This window comes from Agelaius phoeniceus, chromosome 2 (assembly GCF_051311805.1).
Source record: "Agelaius phoeniceus isolate bAgePho1 chromosome 2, bAgePho1.hap1, whole genome shotgun sequence".
Classification (NCBI taxonomy): Eukaryota; Metazoa; Chordata; class Aves; order Passeriformes; family Icteridae; genus Agelaius; species Agelaius phoeniceus.
Genome location: NC_135266.1, coordinates 53207856 through 53221182, shown reverse-complemented (window position 1 = coordinate 53221182; position 13327 = coordinate 53207856). Strand labels below are relative to the sequence as shown.

At 37.2% G+C, this 13327-nt stretch overlaps 1 protein-coding gene across 2 annotated transcripts in view; it reads right to left on the bottom strand.

Annotated features, from left to right (window-relative positions):
- Positions 1 to 13327, bottom strand: part of KLHL1 (kelch like family member 1) — a 192517-nt gene that overhangs the window by 116527 nt on the left and 62663 nt on the right. For both annotated transcript variants that reach the window (XM_077173631.1, XM_054628243.2), the window contains exon 3: positions 7757 to 7893. In XM_077173631.1, the coding sequence (XP_077029746.1) occupies positions 7757 to 7893 (137 nt within the window). The remainder of the gene's footprint in view (positions 1 to 7756; positions 7894 to 13327) is intronic.

Here is a 13327-nt window from a genome sequence, read left to right as displayed (position 1 = left end):
AGGGATGCTACTCCATTCAAAGGAACACTCATTTTCCAGCCATGTCCTGTATTAATGTTCAGTGCTCGTTTTAATCTCTCTTTGGAGATGAAGAACTTTGAGCCTAGCAAGAGACAGCTTTAAATATGCACCCTGAAATGCACCCAGTTATGTGCTCTTCCCCTTCATACTCATTGCTTCCCTGCGTCTGCCTGAATTTATTTTTATTGACTTCTCTGGAATAGCAGATTGCATCATAGTACGAGGAAACATAGTCACTATCTATCTCCCATAATATTCTAGATAATTCTGAATACTCAAAATTTATGGATAACCAATTCAGAGCTCTTTCCTAAGCGATTCTCAGATACTTTGCCAAAAGAATGAGACAACAGCTGGTTCCTGGTACATAATTGCCAATTCTGTCCGTTAATGAAGTATCCTGGGTAAAAGGAAGAATAACAATTCATTGGAGTGTAGTGTAGAGCTCCAGGAATGAGCAAGGACTTTGCGTTTCAGTGACAGGAATGGAAAATATCTGCTCCAGATGGAAACAAAATCCTCAGAGACTGGCTAAAAAAAAAAAAAAATAAAATTGAGGGGGCAGTCAGTCTCTGCAGTTCTTTACGATAAATGGGTCTCTGAAGTTCTTTCCTACAGACCTGAATTATGTGAAAGGCCACAGCTTGTTTTAGGATCAGAAAAATATTCTGTGAAGGAAGGTATTTTTATCCAAGCAGGCTGACATTCACAGAGGACAGAAGACAACAATCTGAACCTACAGTTACATTAAGGAATTTTGAAAGATTCTTGCATTGTACACATGGACAGTATAGCTGAGAATTTAATTCTGATGCATAAATAAGGATCTTATGAGGAACACTATATATGAAAATGTCAATCTGAAATGTAACTGGAGCAAAGGTACATATGAACTTTGAAGTGTAGTCAGTGTGAAACATCCATGGACAGATAATCTGAATTATGGCTCTACAGATTGTGCCATCACTACCACTTCCTACTTCCTAAACTGGAGCAACCCTGATAAAGAAGGTTTCTTGGATAACTCTCTTTGCAACACCCTCTTTATTGACTCCTGAAAAGTATGACATGTATCATGACAAGTATCTGCTTCTAGAAGAGAGTTTCACAGGGGATCCTCCATATCCAGAAGTTAAGTTTATTCAATGTCTATGAGCACCTAATATGATATGTGACCATTTTTCCGTACTCTCCGTTATACAACAGCTGACAAAGTCTTTCAGATCAATTCACTTACCTTAATTTGTCCTTTTATCACTCATCCCAGATTTCCTGGAACAAATGATATTCCAGCCAAAATTAATGGAAATTTAAGGGCCTATTCTCTGCAAGTGCAAAGTCAACCATCAAATACATGGCAGAGAAAACGCAGTGGGACAGCAGCAGTAGTCTCCTAGTAGTAGTCTCCTTCAAAAAATGCTACTTAGACATGGTCCACCTTTTGAGGGATCTCTAACATGATACTACAGAACAAATAACTCTTGAACAAGCTCAACATGACACAGAGGTAGAGGCAAAGACCTTTATAATATCAGGGTAGCTCCACTTCTCAATGTGATCAATATATACTGAGATAGTGAAGAGTAACCTGAAACACTGTAAAAATGCCACCAGTACCTAAAATCCAGGCACTACTAATCTTAAAATCTTAGCACAAGCTTTTAATAAAACACTCTACATTGTATCCATTGAGTTAAGCTTGTCTGGGACTTCCCTCTAGCACTGAGGTAAAAGGGAATGAAATGGCCTCAGTTTTACTCCAAACACTGCCATCCTCAAACAATGGCAGTCACATTCAAACAGCATGTTGTAGCACAATCCAGTAGCTCTGATAACCCCTGGACTCTTGACACTATTAATTGGCACAAGCCAAAAGTACTGATGAATTGTCTACAATGTTTGTTCACATAGACAACTGGCTTTCACCAATTAAAAAAAAATTTAAAAAAAGTCCCCAAACCAAAACCAAGAAAAAAATCTCCTTGAGATATATAATTAATATCATTTCTCTGCTGCAAGAACCTAAGGGTCCTTGTGCTTAAAGGCAAGTTCCTACTTGCTACATCCCTGCTGTCTGCCCTGTGTGTGCTATTAGGTATAACACTGACAAAGGCACTTGACAGTACTTTAATTAAAGACTCTCCCAAATAAAGTTTAATTAAAAGCTATACAGTAGGGCTTGAACCTCCTCCATGTATGAAATAATCTCTATTTTTTTTTCAGAGGTGTATAAACAAATCAAGGATTTTTAGTTTTCTATTGCTTAAATGGGTTTTGCTTTTCCAGTTTCATTAACAGTATGAAAGCACCAACCTACTCTTCTGATCATTGTTGTGAATGCATGCTAATTAGATATTCCGATGCTAATTAGATTTCCCGATATAGGAAATCTATAGTAACTTCACAGCTCTTTCGTATCTTCAAAGGAGGTCTCCCACAGTCACCAATAGCAGAAAAACAACAGAATATCAATGTATAGTTTCAGTCTTCTCTGAACTATTGAAGTAAAAATGAAAATAATGAAAACTCAAGTTTTAAGATCAAGAAAGAAGCATTACCTAAGAAAACAAGGTGAAGAAACACTCATCTGTGTAACTGCTACATTGAATTCTTAAAAGATCAAAGATTACACATCCATCTATCCCAGGGCACTAAGATCTCAATCATAGATTTTTTTGCTATCAATCATCTTGCTGCTTGAAAAATGAAACATACTTTCTGCATAGCCATTGCAGCTGTCTGTGTTGGCTTCTGATTTCATCAGTTGGCTCACAAGGAGTAGATATGCAAAAGAGGGAGGTTTGTTTCCTATTAAGTTACAGTTCTACTCTATCACAGACAAAACATACTTTGTCTATTTGAATAAACCAAAAAAATGCAGCAAAGTGTGGATAGATTAATGAAGTCACATATTTTTGACTGGTCAAATATATCCATTACAAACAACAGTGGTAAAGCTGTTTTGATCTATCCTTGTGATCATATGTATAGAACAAGAAGCATATAATTTTGATAGAGTGTTTTTTCTAATAAATTCACATCATCTACATAATTTGAATTACACAAGCCATAATTACATTATAATGTAGCTATGTCATTAGAAAACTTTGTGCATATTTCAGATAAAACAAAATGTAGTTACTACATTATTAATTTGTTTACAAAAAATGCAAGTTAAATATATATATATATACAAATCCTAAAACACTTCCAAAACAACCCCAAGACTGTCCTAACATGGAGTTTATAGAATATATTTTAATACATGCCAATTTTTTCAGCTTTAATAAAATTCTGCTTTACAGGTACATTAATCACATAACTTTAAAATTACATAATTATTCACATTGAACCTTCACAGAAACTTCAACATCCTTTATTATCTTTAAATCAGTACTTTTGGTTGTCTAATTTTCTGTCTTCCTGTTAGTACTCTTAGATTGGCAGATGCCTTCACTCAGGAGCTGCTCTAATCAAGGCTGTACAAGACTTAATGCTCTCCTGGTCACCTTGTAATTCTACCTCACCAATTATTTAGAAATCTATTTGTGTACAGAACCACAGAATCACAGAGTAAGCTGAGTTGGAAGGGACCCTCAGGGATCTCTGAGTTCAGCTCTAAGCCCTGCACAAGACCAACCCCAAGAGACACACCATGTGCCTGAGTGCACTGTCCAAATGCTTCTTGAACTCTGTCAGTCTTGATGCTGTGGCCACTTCCCTGGGGAGCCTCTCCCAGTGCCCAATCTCCTCTGAGTGAAGAACTTTTTTCTAACATTCAGTCTGTATGTCCCCTAAAACAGCTGTGGGCCATTCCCTTGGGTTCTGTACTGGGCACCACAGAGAAGGGATCATTGCCTGCCCCTCCTCTTCCCCTCATGAGGAAGTTGTAGATTGCAATGTGGTCTATGTGGTCTTCCCCTCAGTCTGCTCAAGGCTGAACAGACCAAGTGAACTCAGCTGCTCCTCAAGCCCCTTCACAAATCTCGTGGCCCTCCTTTGAACACTCTGTAATAATTTAATGTTTTTCTTAATATTGTGGTGCCCAAAACCACACGCAGGACCCTAGGTGGGGCCACCCCAGTGCAGAGCAGAGAAGGACAATCCCCTCCCATGCTCAGCTGGTGATGCTGTGCCTGATGCACCCCAGAACTACTTTTCTTCATGTGTCTGGTGTAAAAAATCTCCCTTTTGATGAACTTTAATTCTGATATTTTGCAACTGTATTAGATCTTATATTAGATTATTGGTGGAGGGTCTGATATCAGTTTAAGATATCTTCACCAATAATAATGCTTTTCATAGATGCATATATTTTATCCTTCTTTACCTCCTGCTTAGTATGTATGATTCACAGGTAAAAATGCAATCATTTCACTAGATTATAAAAAAATATAAACTTGACTGAATTACAGATAACAAGATGTGGAAACGGTTCCATCTTTTAAATCACATCTAGACATATTTGCACTGTAATATTCTTAACTTCTACATTTTTGCAAACAAGTCCATGTTCATCTGTGTTTTTTCTGATTTGTTCAGTTTTCCCCAGGGAAAACCTCCTCTATAACAGCAGCAACTATCAGTGATTTTTTTTCTTAAGCTCCTTGAGTCAGGAAGGTAGTGACAGGAAAAAGAAAATAGGAGTAAATAACTGCCCATTTCTCAAAATTGTTTTCTATTCCTGAAGTAAAACAATAAAGAGCTAAACTGGTTACAGACATGAGTTGCTGAAAACTTTATCACACATGCAATCAGTAATTGGAATTTGGCAGCCAGATTCTCCTGATATTCTGCCTAAGTCTAGACAGGTGTATGCTCCCAACTAGAGATCAAAAGTCTGAAAGGGAATTTCTGTTGGCTTCTGTGCTTCTGGATATCGAAACACTGGCTGTTTTCTTAAATTTCCACTTGTCCACATCCATGCAGCACAAGACTGTTGTAAATAAGGAATCAGAGTGCAAGAAAGGAGATAAGAAACTATGAATATAGATAAATCATATGAGATGGTGGAAACAAAATGAGAAAAAAAAGGGTTTTGCTCTGGGAAGGTCAAGGGAAAACAGAGTGATTAACTGAGAAGCCTAGACTATATTTAATTTCAATAAACTGAATAAGTTCGGGACTATTTTCTAGGAATTCACAAATCACGTGAATTATCACTAAATTCTCCATAGCACTTTTGAATGCCCTTACCCTCTGTGCAAGGTTAGCCACATTAATGATAAACTCTGTATCCAAGGTATACCCACCATATGTTAGAGAGACTACTATTTGGATTTGGCCACAACTTCCAGGATCAATAGAGACAATTGTGTTCCAGTGCCTGCAAGCCTTCCCCAGTGTTGTTTAATTTATTAGGATAATTGTAGCTACAAAATTTAGGTGTCTGCTAAGATATCTGATGCAGAGAAAAGGAATACAGAAAGAAATAATGCCACATGAACTCCAGAAGACAAGGACACAAGCTAAGAATAAATAAGGATAAATAAGAATAAATCAGGATAAAGAACCTGATGGAAGAGAAATGCAAGACAGAGTAATCAAACCCAGAATTATCTACGGTATCCAATATATTTAATCTTTTAGCATGTAAAATTGTCTCACGTTTCCCAACCCTCATCACTCTTCTATTGTTATTAAGTATTTGTGAAACTTGCAAGTGTAAACTTAAGGCATTTTAAAGTCTTATTTGGTCTCCAAAATGAGTTAGAAAAAAAGAATAATGGTGTTTTACCACTGCTAGTGAAAGACATTAGAGATCTTGGTTATCCTCTTAAGTTTCTATTTCTTCAAGGTGATGTTACAATAGTACATAATGTTGCCATTTCTGAGGCAGTTTGGACTGTGTGACTGTTTGAATGAATATTACAGATGCAGATTCATATGAGGCAAATTAGAAAACATGCAAATTATACTCGCTGTGGAGTTCCCTTTTCATTCATTTGTGAAAGCTGGCCCTTATTTACCTTACACCAAAAAGAAGCTTTTTAGTTTTACATCTCATATAATGACCCAAGTACATCACATTGCAAAGAGAATGAAGGAACATAAAGGAGCTGAAAATTTTAAACATTTTTGGTAAACAGAAGTTTGCTTCTTCTATGTTTTCATTGCTTCATCCAGTCTCCAAAGTTCTCAAAGATAACCATAAAGTTCTTATATAGCTTCATTCATCTTGAAAGTGTTTATCTTTTTTCACCACCTTTCTTTTGAATCTCCTTCTTTCCCTAATCTACACCTACACACTATCTCTTGCTGTCAACAACTCTTTTGTATCTTTCCAGGTGATATATTTTAGTGAAAACTGAAGCAAAAGAACAATACAGTACTTCAGGATTTTCACAATTTTCTTTTCAGGGGAACAACACTGTCCCTTCTCTTACCTCCTCTATCTTTAACCTCCCTCCTACAAAACAATTTAACATTACCCATAGTCTTTTTGCTGTTCTGTGCCAAGGTAGTCTTGATTTTGCCCCAGAATTCCTGTGCCATTCACTCACCAAGGAATCAGATTTTATCCTTCTTATTGAACTATTTCATTTCATGGATCCCTAGCTTGAAACCCTCGAGACGATGCACATTCCTCAGTGGCAAAGCCACAGCTGAAGGGAGTTGGCATTACCCTTTTAACATGTAGAGTACTACCTAAATCACTGTCTTACACTCCTAGAACATTTATTTCTCTAAAATTATTCTCCAAAAGAGTATTTTTAGCTTAAATTATGCTTATTTGCCGTTTCTGTTTTCTATTAAGATGGTAAAGCTATTATGTCATAAAAACCCCAGAACATATCCTGATTAACTACAAAGCGAACAGCAACTTGTGATTAAATTATTATATGTGTTTTTAAAACAGATTAAAACTTCAGGGTTTGGGGTATCTATTTAAAATTGAATCTAAATCAAATATACAATAGAATAATCATTATAAAGTATGGCTAATTTAAACAATATAAGGATATCTTTTAGGAAACAAATAGAAAATAGTATATATTTTATACTCATGTGATTCAAGGCAAATCTTATAGGCAGTTCCACTCTTTTAATTACCTTATTTTGTAATATTAGCATTCTTTCTTTCAGATTAATGCACTTCAGTTAAAATGTGCATAACAAGTTGTTTAAGAAGTATAAATCCCAAATCTATAATGCATTAAAATATAAAAACTATTCAGAAGAGAGCTTTGAGTTATTAACTCTGTATTGTGAGTTATTCATAAGTTTACACTTCAAAACAGAGTACCAGCATATGAAGGGAAATGAAAGTGAAAATATCTGGCTCATAATAAAACCTTTTAAAACATTTTCTTATTCAAACTTCAATTTTTCTTTCTTTCAAAATTTTAAAGATTTATGCAACTATTTATACTGAGATTTGATTAAAAAAGCAATACAGGATTATTCTTAAAAAAGTACAACTGTTCCTTCAGTGATCTTACATAACTTGATTTATGAGGGTATGAGGCACTCCTTTTAAGTATTTGAAAACCAAGAAAAGTATATAATTTTCTTGACTATCCTATTGAACTTGACAAGTCTGAAATATTGAACAGTTTGGAGATAAGAGATAATATTTTGAATTCATCCCTAGAAATAGTAATTAAACATTTTTGGATTATTATGTTTAAAAATAAAAATATTTATAAAAAAATATAGTTGATTGGAAAGTAGCAAACAAAAATATCAACATCTGCCTCTATAGGAAGTATATGTAATGTATGCATCACAATACCTGTATATGCAAACTGAACAAGGTCCCACAGCGCATTGGGGTCTATGCCTTCCATTTTGATCTCTTCTTGCTTGGCTTCACAAACATCACTTGTAAACATGGCAGCAAAGTAGTCAGAGACAGAACTGAGGACAAGTCTGCAGAAAAAGTAAGAAAGTGGTGTAATTTGCTTGGATATATATATGATAAATGTCAGATATTTATAAACTTCTTTAAAAATTATTAGGAGGAATGTATTATTATTGCACATTGGAAGCAAAATACAGAATGACATTTGATTCTAATGTGGTTTTGCCTCCTGTGATATGAAGCAAGTGATACTTTAGCATATGACTATAAAACAGACATAGAAATTAGCACTCAGTCTTTCTAATAATCTTCCAATCATGCAGATGTCCCAACTGTTAACAAGATAATCTCTCAGTATCAAATCATCAATTTCATAATGACAGGCATTTCATAATCCAGAGGTACTTTTCTTTGTTCCTAAAGGCTTATTTGTTATAAACTTTTTAATAATAGCACGTGACTTTAGACAATCTATAAACTTACTAAATATAATCTACTAAACTGTTAGTAGCTTAACATGCTACTCACTAAAAATATGTAATAAAATCACTGTGTAATACAATGTTTTTGTTAATAAACATGTCCAAGGAAAGTATTTTGAAAATATTTTGAAAATATTCTGAAAATATCTACAAAATGCTCGTAGCTTGTTGTTTAGGAATCTGATACAGATAAATCAATACCACAGCAGTATCAAGTACGACTTTAATTACTGGGGCTTTAAGTTAAGGTATTCTTCCAAATACCATCTACAGTGAAATTTTTATTTTTTTAGGACTGAATATTCACAGATGATCTTGAGATTAGAAGTGTGGTACAGCCATAAATAGTGTACCATGTGCTTCCATAAAGATGGTCACATTTCTGGATTAATTTGAAAACATGATATACAAACATATTAAAAAAAAAACATTACCATCACAACTGGAGAACTTGGAAACCAAGAGAACAACAATTAGCCTTTTGTATATTGTTAGCCAGTTTGCTCAGGGCAAATTATTATTTTAAAAAAATAGGGAAGATAAACAAGTTAATTCTTATCAGCCACCATGGTAATTGATTGCCTTTGCTCTCTTAGCTCACCCCAATAGCTAAGTAAAATATACGAAGCTTGAATTCACTTCATAACTTTACAGTGCTTTATGCTGCTACATTTTACCAGCAAGTAGGGCAGACTGAAGACATATATATGATCTATGCCTCTAATGATGAGTGTGTCTCTGTCCCTCTGCGAGCCTCTCAGGAGTCCTTGGCCAGTCCCGAGTCGGCAGACACCGGGGGGCAGCCCCGACACGGCCGACAGCGGGGAGACACTGTCTGTGTGTGCCCCGAGGGTACTGAGGGCACCTGGGCTGGCAGGGAGACACTGTCTGTGTGTGCCCCGAGGGTACTGAGGGCACCTGGGCTGGCAGGGAGACACTGTCTGTGCCCCAAGGGTGCTGAGGGCACCTGGGCTGGCAGGGAGACACTGTCTGTGTGTGCCCCGAGGGTACTGAGGGCACCTGGGCTGACAGGGAGACACTGTCTGTGTGTGCCCCGAGGGTACTGAGGGCACCTGGGCTGGCAGGGAGACACTGTCTGTGTGTGCCCCGAGGGTACTGAGGGCACCTGGGCTGGCAGGGAGACACTGTCTGTGTGTGCCCCGAGGGTACTGAGGGCACCTGGGCTGACAGCAGGGAGACGCTGTCTGTGTGTGCCCCGAGGGTGCTGAGGGCACCAGGGCTGGCAGGGAGACACTGTCTGTGTGTGCCCCGAGGGTGCTGAGGGCACCTGGGCTGGGGGGAGACACTCTCTGTGTGTGCCCCGAGGGTGCTGAGGGCACCTGGGCTGGCAGGGAGACACTGTCTGTGTGTGCCCCGAGGGTGCTGAGGGCACCTGGGCTGGCAGGGAGACACTGTCTGTGTGTGCCCCGAGGGTGCTGAGGGCACCTGGGCTGGGCGCCTGTGCAGCACAAGAGACACCAGAGACATCGGTAGAAGAGAAAGGGCCGACTCTTAGCAGGGGTTAATCCAAGGTTTTATTAGGAGTCCCAAAGGAGCTCCTGCACCTCAGGGGCCTCCTGCCGAGAGCCCCGGGAGATGTGCCAAGCTCACATTTAAAGGGAGGTGGAAACCAAAAGTAGATAACATTTTACCAACCAATGAGTGACCCTAAGGGATGGGTGCTGGGGGATAGACATATAGGACAGCGTATGGGGCAAGGCCTGGGGGGCTGACCCCTGGCCTCTGGCTGATCACTCAACGACCTGGACCGAAACTTCTGGATGGAGGGGATGGGATCTGAGTGATTGACAGAGAGCCAGGGTGGGGGTTTGGGGATGATCTCATACCGGGAGAGGGATAACACAGGTAAAGGGAGGGGGGTATAGTCTAGGATAAACCATTTGGGAAAAATATGGGAATACAAAACAAAACTACTTCAAAGTATTACAAAATATAGAAATACACTACAACAGTTGGGGAATTAATAAATAGGTATAGCACTTTTATCACTTTTCATGTTGTGCTCAAATCCAGCAATCATGAATTTTAGAAGCAAACATCCTAATTCATAAACAATTCACATTTATATTTATGCAATGACTAAATGTCAATGGATGACTACAAAAACATGAACTTAGAAATAGACTTTGGTGCTGCCACTAGAAACTTCTAATTTACTATTTTTTCATCATTGAGGAACGTTTACTTCTACATTTGCTTATTTATTCTATCTCATTTATATATTATATCTGTAAATCTTCTTCTAGTACTTTTTCTGACCACTTATAAGTAACTTTATTGTTCATTGATGCTTCAATAAAAGCATCACAAAAATCACAGAAAGGAAAAATGTGATGATTGTATATGAGATAAAAATTCTCACAGATAGCAGAAATGTAATTTAGGTATATGATGGAGATTTTCATTTCAGACCATTTCATTCATGGAGATTTAATTTAATTTTATTTTGCATTAGCTGTTGCTTCAGATTTACCAGCCATCATTTACATTTAGCTATGGATATTCAATTTGATCACTTGTCAAAAGCAAGACCAAAACCCTTGGCTGCATCAAAAAAAAAAAAAGAAAGGACAAATGAATGAACAGAAATTTTAATACACCAGTTAATGATCAATGTGGAAATATTTTCAAATGGTAATATCTTGTATTTTAGATTCACATGATTTATGTTCAGCAGTTACCTATTATATAATCTTACTGTATATATATGGTCAAATTTAAAACAAACAAAAAACAACAGAGGGAGGGCAGAAAATAAATAACAGAAGTATTAAATCTCTTTCACAAATTTCTATAAAAATACGTGATTTTCCACAGTTTGTGTGAGGAAAATAAAAGATGTTATCTAATGGATTTCAGCTGCAAAGGAGCATTCAGTCCACAGGAACACACAAGAGCCAGTCCAAAGTGGGAAAAAAAATTAAAAGAAATAAGTCACATGTCAGGTACTCAGCACTACCCATTTTTCTTAGAGGTTTATCCCTACTGGTTTGTACCACCTATCAAAGAAGATGGCTTAAATGAGCAGAAAGGTTCTGTGATGTAGCAGCTCACCTACAGAATCAAGACAAGCTTTTGAACATAGTGATAAAAAAAAACAGGATTACTTTTTTAAGTGTCTTATATTAATCAATATTAACAGAAATACTGAGTCAGCTATTTCATCAACTTACTATAACCAAAAGATGAAGTTTCACAACACTAAGTTTTACCTTGGGAAGTGCTCTGCAAGTTGAACTGAAGAGAGAGGAACTTGCTAATTACACTTAATTCTGAAAGGTGACACCTTTTGTAACTCTTTATTGTATTCCAGGGTTGAGATGGAAGATCAAAAGTGAGAAATCAAAGAGATCAATTAATTTGTAATGATCTGCTGCTTTTTGTAGATTAGAAGACTCCAAACAGCCTTAAATCCTGGTTTAAAGGCATGTTGACCTATTAATCAAGAAAGGTCAGGTGGCTGAGGATGTCACCTTTTCAACTTTGGATCTGGCAGTGAGAATACATAATAAACTCTTTCATCCTTGAGACTCACAGCAGGTAACTCATGGCTTAAAATGAGTTTGTGTACCCAGAAAGGTTTTTTCCAGATTAAGAGACATCTTTCTCTTTACAACTAATTTCAGCCTGATCAATTTGTGGTTTCTTTTACAAGTAACCCATTGGACTGATTAGGGTTGTGACCTTTTTTCCCAGGATATCGGGTTTTATTTTAGTTTATTATAGAATATTTCTTTGCTACTTTCACAACTGTTTTCATGTACGCTTTTGATAGAGAATTGCCTAACCACTGATGATGCATTTAATTAAAAGAAGCAGACAAACCTTGATCACTTAAAATCTTTAAGAAAACTCTTACAATATTTTACTGCCAACTGAGTAGAATATCAGATGTTATTTGAACTAAAAAATCATAGTCAAGACACTATTTTTTCTCCCTGCATATTATGCTAATACACATAGGAGCTGAATATTCTTGAGAACTGTGTCCATGAGGATCTCATGAGGTTTAACTGGACCAAGTGCAGCTGCTGCACCTGGGTTAGGGCAACCCCCAGTATCAATCCAGGCTGAGGGATGAATGGACAGAGAGCAGCCCTGCTGAGACTGTCTCGGTGATGCTTCTGGATGAGAGGCTGGAATGTGCACTCACAGCCCAGAAAGCCAAACATGTTCTGGGCTGCATCAAAGCAGTGGTGACCAGCAGGGCAAGAGAGGAGATTTTGCCCCTCTACTCTGCTTTGGTGAGACCCCACCTGGAGTACTGCACGCAAACAGCTTTCATTTACAAAGATTCTAGGGGAAAAATGATAATATCTGGAATTTTTCCACACTACATTTTAATTTTCATTTAACTTTTGACAGATGGCATTGTGAAAGTATGCATATATATATATAGAGACATATATATGCATTCATAAGTATTATTTATTTTAAAAAACTGAAATTTTAAGCTCTGAGTTCTGAAAGGAAGAAAATCTCACATTCAATAAATATTGGCATAATTCACAGCATAGGAAGGACATCTACCTCTTAGAGAGAGTCACCAAAATAGTGGTCACCAAAATGATTAGGGGGATGGAGCACCTCTCCCATAGGAAAAGACTGAGGGAATTTGGCTTTTTCAGCCTAGAAAAGAGAAGATTTAGGGATTACTTAATTGCTGCCTTCCAGTACCTGAAGGAGCCTTTAAAAAAAATGGAGAGGGACTCTTCATATGGTAATGTAGTGATAAGACAAGGGAGAATGGTTTCAAAGTAAAACAGTAGGTTCTTTCACCCTTCAAAGTCCATTTCAGTTACTGCACCTTTTTCCAGTCCATAAAGTAATAGCATTAGTATTCTGGTTTAATACAGTAATAAAATATCTCTAGCTGGAAAGGACCCTTAAGGCTCCTAAAACAAAAATAAACCATGTGATTAAGCACATGATTAGACGCTCCTTGAACTCTTACCACTTCCCTGGGAAGACTGTTGCTCCTTACAACAGCAACTTACCA